The sequence below is a fragment of the Mchenga conophoros genome, linkage group LG6, assembly GCF_057382185.1.
Source record: "Mchenga conophoros isolate Kocher_MC1m ecotype Shallow Benthic linkage group LG6, M_conophoros_male_GT1.1, whole genome shotgun sequence".
Taxonomy (NCBI): Eukaryota; Metazoa; Chordata; class Actinopteri; order Cichliformes; family Cichlidae; genus Mchenga; species Mchenga conophoros.
Window position 1 is genome coordinate 10,299,915 of NC_140531.1, and position 11,481 is coordinate 10,311,395.

At 37.7% G+C, this 11,481-nt stretch overlaps 1 protein-coding gene across 2 annotated transcripts; it reads right to left on the minus strand.

The window, feature by feature from the left end:
* Positions 1 to 3,473: 3,473 nt before the first annotated feature.
* Positions 3,474 to 7,268, minus strand: LOC146572103 (serine protease 1-like). 2 transcript variants are annotated; one of them, XM_085278592.1, is made up of 6 exons: positions 7,192 to 7,268; positions 6,648 to 6,834; positions 6,212 to 6,391; positions 4,417 to 4,478; positions 3,990 to 4,129; positions 3,482 to 3,896 (listed from the first exon to the last, which is right to left on the minus strand). In XM_085278592.1, the coding sequence occupies exons 1-6, from the start codon at positions 7,229 to 7,231 to the stop codon at positions 3,753 to 3,755; spliced, it is 753 nt and encodes a 250-aa protein (XP_085134718.1). In that variant the 5' UTR covers positions 7,232 to 7,268; the 3' UTR covers positions 3,482 to 3,752. The 2 variants fall into 2 exon arrangements, with proteins under 2 accessions (XP_085134719.1, XP_085134718.1); XM_085278593.1 differs by lacking the exon at positions 6,212 to 6,391 and having other exon boundaries at positions 3,474 to 3,896.
* Positions 7,269 to 11,481: the final 4,213 nt, after the last annotated feature.

An 11,481-nucleotide genomic window follows, 5' to 3' on the forward strand; every position in this document is an offset into this window, starting at 1 on the left:
AGGAGTGTGATCCCCCTGTAGTTGGAACACACCCTCCGGTCCCCCTTCTTAAAGATGGGGACCACCACCCCGGTCTGCCAGTCCACGGGTACTGCCCCTGATCTCCACGCAACATTGCAGAGGCGTGTCAACCAGGACAGCCCTACATTGTCCAGAGCCTTCAGGAACTCGGGGCGGACCTCATCAACACCAGGGGCTCTGCCACCAAGGAGTTGTTTAACTGCCTCAGTGACCTCGCCCCCGGAAATTGGCGGGTCATTCCCCTTATCCCCAGACTCTGCTTCCTCCTCGGAAGACGTGTCAGTGGGATTAAGGAGGTCCTCGAAGTATTCCTTCCACCGCCTGACAATTTTCTCAGTCGACGTCAGCAGCGCTCCGCCAGCACTATACACAGTGCAGGTAGAACACCGCTTTCCCCTCCTGAGACGCCTGACGGTTTGCCAGAATCTCTTCAAGGCAGTCCGAAAGTCTTTTTCCATGGCCTCTCCGAACTCCTCCCACACCCGAGTTTTTGCTTCAGCCACTGCCCGAGCCGCATTCCGCTTGGCCTGTCGATACCTGTCGGCTGCCTCCGGAGTCCCACAGGCTAACCAAGCCCGATAGGACTCCTTCTTCAGCCTGGTAGCTCCCTTCACCTCTGGTGTCCACCATTTGGTTCGGGGATTACCACCACGGCAGGCACCAACCACCTTGCAGAACATATGGTCGCAGGTCTGGTGATACGATTACAAAAGGTGTTTATAAATAATTCATATTTATGCATTTGTACAGTCCTGAAAGAGGCCCATACATTGAGCTACACTCGACATTAGTCCAACTGAAGATCATAATTTTATGTAGCAACTTATTTTCCCTTACCCCGCCTCCACAGACAGATGTGCACAGAGGTTCAAAGGCCTCGATCACTGAAGACAGGCTGCATCAAGAGTGTTACCACCAAAGTGCTTTATTTATTCACTTCAGCCAACCTCTTTTATGTCCCCATTTATTTAAAATCTGCTCTAAGAAATATTTCCTGTGATCAACTTATACAATTTGGAACATTTGTATTTTCCAAATACATTATCCAATTATTTAACCAGGAAGACCCCATTGAGATTAAAAACCTCTTTTTCAAGGGAGACCTGGCCACGATAGGCAGCAGCAAGTGTCTCACAGTTACAGAAATTACTCAATTAAACACAGGCAGCAACAACACACATGCAAAAATAAATGAAAAAATAAAATTCAATAAAATTCAGCAAAATTCAATAAAATTCAAATAAAAATAAAAATCTGTTAAAATGACAATCATTTTAATTGAAACAGTTGCATGTTATGGACTTCAAGGATTCGTAGTTTAGATTTAAAAGCACTTAATGAAATGAATTAAGTCATTTTCCATTCGTTCTGCAGTTTGTTCCAAGCCGAGGGTGCTTAATGGACAAAAGCTCTTTTACCAAATTTAGGGTTAGTGATGAACCTCAGAGACACAGTATCAACCATTCGAAGACATTGAGCAGAAGCAGAATTTCTCCATAATCCAGCACAGGCAAAAATATTGCTTTGTATTAAAAGAGAAACACAACTTATTTTGAAAATAAAATCTGTGAACCAACTCTATTTTATTACCTTCAAGAGTGGCTACTGATGGGATTGTTTGGGCCCATTTCCTTGATGAGCTATGTTTTGTCTGCGTCGAGAACAAGTTTAAGCTGAAGTAATGAGTACTGGACAGCTGATTCTTTTGAGGGTTTTTTTTTTAAATTACATAATTAACTTTTTAAATGTTTTGTATTGGAGTCCCCTTCAGGCACAGTCTTGCTTTGAAACATCAATGCATAAATGAATGTGTATTTAAAATCAAATACTTATACAAGACATTTTCACTCTCACATTCACCAGTGTGTGAATGTGAGAGTGAAAGAATAGTGGCATTGTAAAGTGCTTTGGGTGCCTTGAAAAGCGCTATATAAATCGAATCCATTATTATTATTATTATTATTTTTAATTGTTAACAGCTTAATTATTGTGCTTTGTATATGTTATGTATATAAAGTAAATGCAGCATGACAGAAGTTTAGTGCCAGGCTTTACATAAATAGTCAAATATGTTATGATCCATGTTTATCATGTGTGATGTGTGTTTACATTTGACGGTGTGTGTGGGGGTGTGCAGATCTCTCACCTCTCTTCAAGGTGTGGTTGTGTTTTTGATGCTGAAACAGATGTAGACTGCTGATTGGCTTAAGTAGGGTACATTAAATATTGTTGGTTGTTGGTTTGGGCACTGCTCGGGTCCACATGAAATAAACTGCTGCTCATGTGTATTTGTAGGTTCTCAGTCATCCAGGTCATGGTTGTCTAAGGAGCCTGGAAAGAAAGCGACTTCACTTCTTTAAGGTTCTGGATGATGTTAAACTTCTGATCCAAGAAGCTTCTTCACTTCATGTGCTTCCTTTGCTCATGTTCCACCTTTGCACAGTTTCATGTCATGACAATGCAGTGCAGATGTGTCAAACATACAACAGAGGGCGCTATGCACATTCACTGAAGTGCAGAAAAATACAAGTGGAGGAGGAAACAAACAGAAGCATCAAGAGAGAAAACTGAAGTGTTCAAAAAAAGTTAGTCTCTTATTGTAATAACAAACAACATTTAAACTTCACGTTGATGCTTCATGCTAGAAGTCTTTGAGCTGTGCTTTTATTGCTCAGCAAGATAATATTTGATTCAATTTAAAATAAATTGTTTACTTTAGGATTTAGTGATATCTACTTTGAAATGTCACTGTACAATTTCAAATTAAATTTGAAAGCACAGCCTCATATGAAAACTGAATCATGATGAAATCCTGAAACCTATTTTCAAATGATGAAAGTCGGCTCTTCTTCATATTAATTTGATAACAATCAATATATTAAAAAAACTAAATGTTTCAGAGCTTTGATGAGGTGGAACACATTCTCAGTTTATTGTTCATGAGAGTAGTTAGAACAGCATTTACAAAAGAGAAGCAGTAGAGTGAAATTGTTTTGTGTAGCAGCGACATCTGGTGGAGCAATAGTGTTTATGAGCTTTGTGAGTATGAAACGTCTATTATTCACTTTTTTCTTAGAAGTATAAAATGAAGATAAGATGGAAATGAATTTAGACGTTTTATGAGATATGAAATACATATGTCTCCATGAACTACAATTTAATTTAAATTATTTTAGTTTTTTTGTTTTGGGGTATTTTTTAAACACGGTTTTTAGTTTGAAAACTGGATTCATTGTTTAGATTTGGGACAAAACAATGGACAATTTCAAGAAATGTATTTTATCAACAAAACTTATTTTGATAGTTACTGTGTTTATTTTAATGCTCTCTATAGCTCAGTGATTAAAAGAAAAGTTTATCTGCCACCAATGAGCCAACAGCCTCCACGTAAACATTTTCAGCCTCAACAATCAGCTCTGATTCATGAAGTTTATCATGTTCAGGCCCTGCAGCTGATTGGTGGCATGTCTGATCAGAAAGCCTTTCTGCATCTTCACAGTGTGAGTCTGAGAGTTTCTGAACAACAGGATGAGCTGCTACACACCTGACACCACATTCAAACACACACAAGCTGCAAATCTGACACAATATTTTAGACCAAAGAAAAAGGTTCACAATTTGCAGTTAACATGAAGATATTCTAGAGCAGAAACAACACACAGCACACAAGTTTCATGTAGAGATGATTGTTTATTCTGAATGTTATTTTCATTCAGTTATTTTCCATTACTTTATGGATAAATTATCTGGTTTATCCATTTCATGTAAGGACAGACATTCACAGTAACAGCTGGTCCAGTACAGGCACGTACACCACTGCCACTGATTACACCATAAATCATGTTGTTGTAAATCACTCCACCACCAGAATCACCCTGAGAGAGAAAAATATAGTTTGTGTTCAAGTTTCTTCCAAAAGATCTAAAACATACAGAGATGATATACAGTAATGTTAGCAGTCAACTTACGCGAAGTATATCTACATTAGGTTCTTTCAGACACAGCCTGTTGTCATACGGCACATCTGAAAAACATCGAGCGTTTCTGGTAGGCTCACAGTCAACAACATGCATGTTTGCACACTGGAGATGAGGTGGTTGGCCATCGACTAGAGAAAAGAACAAAAGTCATTCATAACCTTTCAAAAACTAAAATCTTAAGGAAAATGATCTTTTCCTTTATTTCTACAAACAATTCAAATATTTTTCAAGCAAAATGTTTTCTTAAAAAAAACTGCATCTAAAAAGGTGGGAACCTGGCATTTAAACATATACACTGTAAAAAAAAACAAAAAAAACAACTTTTTTTCATACAAATTAAATATAACTATAATAACACAGAAACCAAAATGAGATTTTAAAATAAACTGAGCTAATCAAGAAAAATTATTCTTACTTTCTTTCTTGTTCTTATCTACCTGGTAATTCCCAAAGCCTGCCACCTGAACGACGTCATTTCTAGAAACAGAAAAAATTGTCACAAATTAATTCCACATCCACACGTGTCTTGTGAACACAGAATAAAATAATAAATCATAATGATGTACACTGCATGCTGGGGATTTCCAGTCCAGCTACAGCTACTAACTCTGAGTAACTGTGAGGGTTCAGATATCACACATCACTGTTTGCCACACGTGTTTCATTGTCATTCACTGCGTGTCATGGATGTAACTCCTAAAATCAAAACAAGGAATCTTAACTCTTGATCCAGGCTCAGTGATATTATCGTTGATGTCAGTCAGGTGGAGATGCAGGTATAATGTCAGTCATGGGTTTGAAACTTCACAAGTATGATGTCATCCTGTTGATGGACTACTGCCCTGACCTGCGTGATAACCATCTTCTCCTGCTGCATTAACTTGTTTGAACCTTTCTAAGTCCCGTTCTGAAAACCGTTCCATGGTTGGATACATTTTTTGTTTCACTGAGCCTCGTGTTATCAGTTAGAGCAACAAACACTGTAAGTGGCTTTCATGGTTTCATTTATAATATTATATCAAATTATATTTTCTTATTACCCTGCTTATTAGTTGTGGGTAATGGATTCCATGACTTCCCTACAAGATGATCTTATATACAATCTCAAAGCTTATTCACTGTTTTTTAAATTCATATTTGTTAAAGGACACCTCTATGAAGACAGATTAGAAGTTCAATATGTTGTATGATTTTCACTTTAGTCAAGCAGCCTTAACAGGAATCCCATTTCTTTCCGTAATGACTTATTTACCCGTTACTCTCATAATGCACTGTGTGACAGGCAGATCCAATATCCAGGGCTAAACTCAAAAGCAGCTTTAAATATAGAGTACTCGGCGATACTAGCTCGGCTATTGCAACAGACAAACAGGACACAGCCAGAAAGAGATCCAGACAAACAAAAGTACAAAACAAAGGACTTAAATGCACACAAAGTAATCAGGCAGATGGGACACATGAGGTAACACAGGTGAACTCAATCAGGCAAACAACAGGGGGAGCAAAACTGAACACAACACACACTGAGACTACCAAAATAAGAAGGGAAACAGAGCCAGAGGTTAAACTCCAGACATACAAACCTGGGAAGGACAAAAACCTGCTGCCTGTTACAAACAGACTACAGAGTACAGAGTTATTCTTTAGAGGGAATGAATGAAAATGATAATCATTTATTTTAAACTGGTATTAGTATGTTTATTATTACTATATTATATTATTTTTCTTAAATGGTCCTCTTTTATATTCATTCATGTTTCATATTCCACTTGCTGAATGAAATTCACTGTCTAAAAGACACAGAAATACTATTTTTAATGTTGTTAATGATGTTAATGTGTACAGTATAACGTGTCACGGTTCTGGGTCATTTTGACCCAGCATTTTCAGTTTGTTATATTTTTATGTATTATGGTTTTTATGTCTTCTGATTGTCTTGTTTTAATTCCATGTTTCAGTTTATTCTGGTTTAGGGTTTTGTTCTTAGGTTTTATGTCTTGTGCCCTCGTACTTTGTGTAGGTTTAGTTCAGTGTCAAATCTGCGCCTTTGTGGATTGTTTCCTGTTTTACTTTGGAGGTCCATGTCTCATGTCAGTGTATTCAGTTTTGCTTCCCCCTGTCTCGTTACTAGGGGTGGGTATCGAAAACTGGTTCTTACATCATAGATGTAACTTTTAAGATTTAAAAGGATTAAAATAACCTTAACTCACTCTTCAGGCTTTTTATTGTGCTTATCCTTGCAGGTAGGAAGATCAACAGGTTCAACACCAGTAATAGCGTTTGGTAACTTCAGGAGCATGATGTCATCTTTTTGATCATGTGGAAATATGTTCTTTTGGTCAATTTTCACTGCTGTTCCTTGACCTTGATGTACACCTACAACTACATACCTGTAAGGAATGATAACAACATTCACCTCCAAGTTTAGCATAATGTATTTATCTGTATAGATAACTGCATGGACTTGCTGCCTCACATTTACAGATGTGAAGTAACAGCTAAAAGCACTTTAGTTTTTACTTCATTAGGAACAAATTTGTCATTAATGTTATGTCAACTATAGCACAGTTTTCATAATAAATATTTCCAGAATTATATATAAATATCATGGTAACTTGCTCAGTAAAAACAGTTTTTTTTTCTCACATTGGATCCTTCTTGCAGTGAGCTGCAGTTAGAACCCATTGTTTACTGATCAGAGAGCCACCACAGTAACCGGGTTTTCCATCAGGTTCGGTTGACAGGCTGACATGGTACCGTTGCTCACTTTCGTCACAGACTTTTCCATTATAAATTCTCTTTTGCAGATCCACTGCTGTGCTCAGTGTGACACCTGAAACAGAGGATCCGGCATCAAGGGACTGGTTACAACAGTTGTTTAACAAGCAGCACATTTAATCTTAAGAGATGAAAACAGGTGAGTTACCTGCAGTGACAAACTGTTACTTGTTGGTGAAATAAAACAAATGCATATTCAGCATTATTATTCTTTATTCATGCAGCCTAGACCTGTCTGAATGCACACACTTGTTTGAAAAGACACTCTGTGCTATTTGAGCAGCACAGAGAGAAATTCAAAGAAGCTCAGAAACTATTTGCTGTGTAATTACAAAAATGTAATTGACTCGTACCCAAAACATGTTTTTTTTTAATATAAATATGTAACAAATTTGAAGAAATACATACTCACCAAGCCACAGCACAAGAAGAAGAAAAGTGAGGTGAGTCATCACTGTTGCTGACCTTACTACTACCTTCTACTTCAATGACTGAACCAGTGTCAAAGTGGCCCTTTTTAAATTTGTACATGTTCTCCTATTGGCCCACAAGCCACTAATACCCTCCTAAAGTTTTATCAACACTAACCCATTGGCCACAAACACTGAACTTGCATACATTTGATTACTAATCAAATCAGATGAACATTTGCTGTGTAGGCCCCTCCCCTATACTGCAAGTATCATCCTGAATGAAACTGTTGAACAGTTTTTTAACTATTAAAAAAAAATCCATAGACCTTTCTTACTGGGAAAAACTGCACTTTCTTACAAATATTGCCTTTATACCTTAGCTTAAGAAATTTTTAAAAATCGATGGAAATACAGTGTTTAAAAAAATTAACTCACAGCATTGTATCTTTGTATCTACAGGATTACAAAATATGAAAAAAGTACAATCCATACATATATTTTGTTGTGTGACAATCAGAAGAAATCTGAAATTCCTGTATTTTAACTAGTAGCGTATGTCATGCTTTAACTTTGTATGTTTTGATAGACCCTCTCAGAGGAGATCACACTGGGCAACCTGTAAAGAGTTTGATAAAATTATTGATCATTCCATTGTACAAACTATGATCTTTTAATAAATATCAAGTATTTGTGATGCTTAAAAGGAAATTATTTGATAATTTCTATTATCAAATTTATTTTTATTTTATTCAGAGGTGAATAAACAGTGTGTTGCTTTATTTTCTACATTATTTAAAAATCATTTTAAAAACAGCATGTAGCCAAGTCTTAGAGAAAGTGATGATGTGTGGCATTATGGAAACTGCAGGTTTTCCAGATTTGCTTGTCAGCTATTTGACATGAAGAATAGAAACATTAGCATTATTGCACGTAAGGTTTTCAAGGTGTATTTGCAAGTGAAGAAATCTCCAGTATTAGGAGGGTTGCCTCACTAGTGGAGGCCTCAGAAGGTATACCTCTATGAGCCTGACTTTGTTAGAGAAAAACAAAGCTGTAAATCTCTCGGTTCAAGGATGAGCTGAAGATATAGACCTGCAACATGATATGTGGCTATGTGTAAGTGCTGTGGAATGTTATTTGTCTTCAAAGACACTCATCAAGTGTTTGCATTTTATTAACTAAAATTCCACGACAAGCTGTATCTGGATGGGTGAATACTTTTGGCAATATAGTATACCAAGCCTCATATTTTTTTCCAAGGTTTTAATCTCACTTCTCAATAGAATTAATGTTAGGGCAGCAAGAAGTAATTCCATAGGCTGACAAAGAAAACAGTTTAGGAAAATTAAACCTAGGAGTCTGTACCTCTTCAGTAAAAAAGAAGATAGTCGTAAGTAAAGCTTAGAAAGGCAAACATGTAAGTGTTTGAGGGTACACATTTGTATCTGCACTCACACCAAATAGAAGTAAAACAACAGAAAATGAAATTTTAGATCAGCATATGGATATGTTTATCTCTGTTACCAAAATAACTTCTAAGGCACGAATCATGGCAGCACAGGAACAAACTCTGAGCACAAGATCCATAGAGGCTGGGGTCTACCACACCAGGCAAGACCCCAGGTGCAAGCTGTGTAAAGATGCCCCTGAGACAATCCAGCACATAACAGCAGGGTGCAAGATGCTAGCAGGCAGGGCATACATGGAACGCCATAACCAAGTGGCCGGCATAGTGTACAGGAACATCTGTGCTGAGTATGGGCTGGAACTCTCAAAGTCAAAATGGGAGACACCCCTAGGGTGGTCAAGAATGACCAAGCAAATATATTGCTGGACTTCCAGATACAGACGGACAAAATGGTGATGGCTAAGCAACCGGACATAATAGTGATATTAGTGGTGGACAAGCAGAGGAAGACGGCTATAGTGATAGACGTAGCAATACAGAATGACAACTACGTCAGGAAGAAGGAAATTGAGAAGCTGGAGAAGTACCAAGGGCAGAATAGAAGGAATAGAAGGAAATTGTTGCTAATATTATTTGTGTCAGACTGTGGCATGTATATCAGCATAAATTCACTCAAACACTGTGTGTACTTTTCTAAAAGGACACTCTATATGTGCACTTTGGTCCAGTGGGTGCTGCACATTCTCCTATTGTTGCATCAGTTTGTTGGTGCTACATGACTTGTGCACATGAGCAGCCCATTGTACTGGATGTTTATCTGAGTCTATGCATATGTGTGGCTTGGAAAAGACATTCTGTGACCACATTTACCTCCTGTTAATTTTCTAATAAGAAATGTGGATGAAGGCAGCAGTGTGGCTGGGATGCTACACTGCTGCCGCTGTTCAGTCATCCACCCATTCACACACACACACATTCACACACAAGTGATGGCAAGCTACATTGTAGCCACAGCTTCCCTGGGACGCACTGACAGAGGCGAGGCTGCCGGACACTGGCGCCACCGGGCCCTCTGACCACCACCAGTAGGCAACGGGTGAAGTGTCTTGCCCAAGGACACAACGGCCGAGACTGTTTTACTGTTTAGTACATCTTATAATCTTGATTGAAATCATTATTACTTTTTAATAAAGTGTTTGATATTTTTATTACTGTTACTGTTATGATACCTTTTTTTATCGGCTTGAAAAAATGTTAACACACAAAATGAATACTTTGTCCTCCTGCGGAGGTGTGGCCTGTTAGTCTCACATTTGGCATTAATGTCTTCTAATGAAAATGGATTCTGTGGATGTTGACTTTCCCACTTTGACGTAACTCCCGCTCATTTCAACATGCAAACATGCTGTTCTCCCTCTTCACCCTAAAAAGGGAGATTTGGCTTTGTTTAAGAGCTGGAGACCAGTGTGGCTCTGTCAGGCACAGTTCAGTATATTGACTAAGAGATCTTGTACTTTATTTATATTAATTCAGTTTGGTTCATTTCAAATTTATTTAGTGTGATTGATCAGTAATTATAGCACTATGTCCAGATCATTCCCTATCAATAAGGATCTGGCATGTTAATATACACCCAGCAGCCAAATGCGACTCCTTAATTTTGATACGGCTGGTAAGAGGTCAAATGAGCATTTTCCTCTTCATGATGTTTGCTATATTGCTGATGGAAATATTAGTATCAGTTTCACTGTAAACATTGTACTCCTTTCATTGGGTTAAGGTAAAAAAATGTACCCTAACCCAATTTATCAGTGTAAATGTGGTCATTCGTACTCAGTGTAAAACACAGCAGTAAGACAGGAAGACAAATTAAAAACTTCCTGGTGCCCATTGTGTGCTATCTCTTCTCTGCTCTGCTGTTTATTTACAATATTTTGAAAAGATGGAACATCCATGAATTTCACAGTGGCAGACGAGCAGTGGGTGGACACTGCAAAGTTGGTGCCCAATTCCAGATGTAAGCCAGGACTAATGCTGTGTGATATTACTAAAGTCTCATAGTTACTGTATATGCAATGTCTTATCCTGATAACAGGGTAACTAGCACCACTGAATGTTCATTCTTTCAGTGGTGCTAGTTTCATGTACTGTTTATAAGACTGGGGAAACCTGCAGTCAGCTGAGACTGAAGAAGTCATTTGGATGAGTGATGAAATGTTTCTCCCACTGAAAACGCTATGTCCAGATGAACAGAATCAACCTTTTGGGGTTTACTGGATGATTCTACATGCATCAAGACATTTTAACTGAAAGATGATCAGTGGAAACAGGAAGCACCTGTGCTCAATTTTCAATGTCATGGCAAAAGCTGTAGAGTATTTTTTGTGATCATTGACCAAACTTGAGTTTGCAGCAGCTGTTTTACTTCCAGTCTGCCTGCAGATGATTAGCAGGTGCTTATCTCTATCTCTGTTAGTATAATGGGTTCTCCTGCTGTTGGCTTATCAAAGAGAGTCAAACTGGCATTGTGCTTTAACATCAGTGCGTGTTTGATGAAAGATACATTATAGTAACAGTGGACTATTGTGGGCTGCTCTTTTTATGACTGGGATTTTACACACAAATACAATAATTTACTTTGACCACAAACATTTAAACATTTCATTCAGCCCACTTTGTTTTTATTATTTTTTAAAATGTTTTTAATATCAGTATTATCTTTAAAAATATTATATAAGGTATTTCAGAAGTTGTTGTAATATTAACCTTCAGGCTTTAATGTTTGATGACAGATCATATTGACTGATTGTTCCGAGAGGCTGTGAGTTTGACTGAGAATATTATAAGATGGAATTGGACAAGGAAAATGAAAAAGGAATAG

What these genes read in the sequence shown, in the direction of transcription:
- LOC146572103 (XM_085278592.1), bottom strand. Translation starts at nt 7,231, where the DNA reads ATGACTCACCTCACTTTTCTTCTTCTTGTGCTGTGGCTTG. An exon ending in TCTTCTTGTGCTGTGGCTTG is followed by an intron (nt 6,835 to 7,191) that starts GTGAGTATGTAT and finishes CCTCTGTTTCAG; the next exon opens with GTGTCACACTGAGCACAGCA. An exon ending in CACAATAAAAAGCCTGAAGA is followed by an intron (nt 4,479 to 6,211) that starts GTGAGTTAAGGT and finishes TTCTGTTTCTAG; the next exon opens with AAATGACGTCGTTCAGGTGG.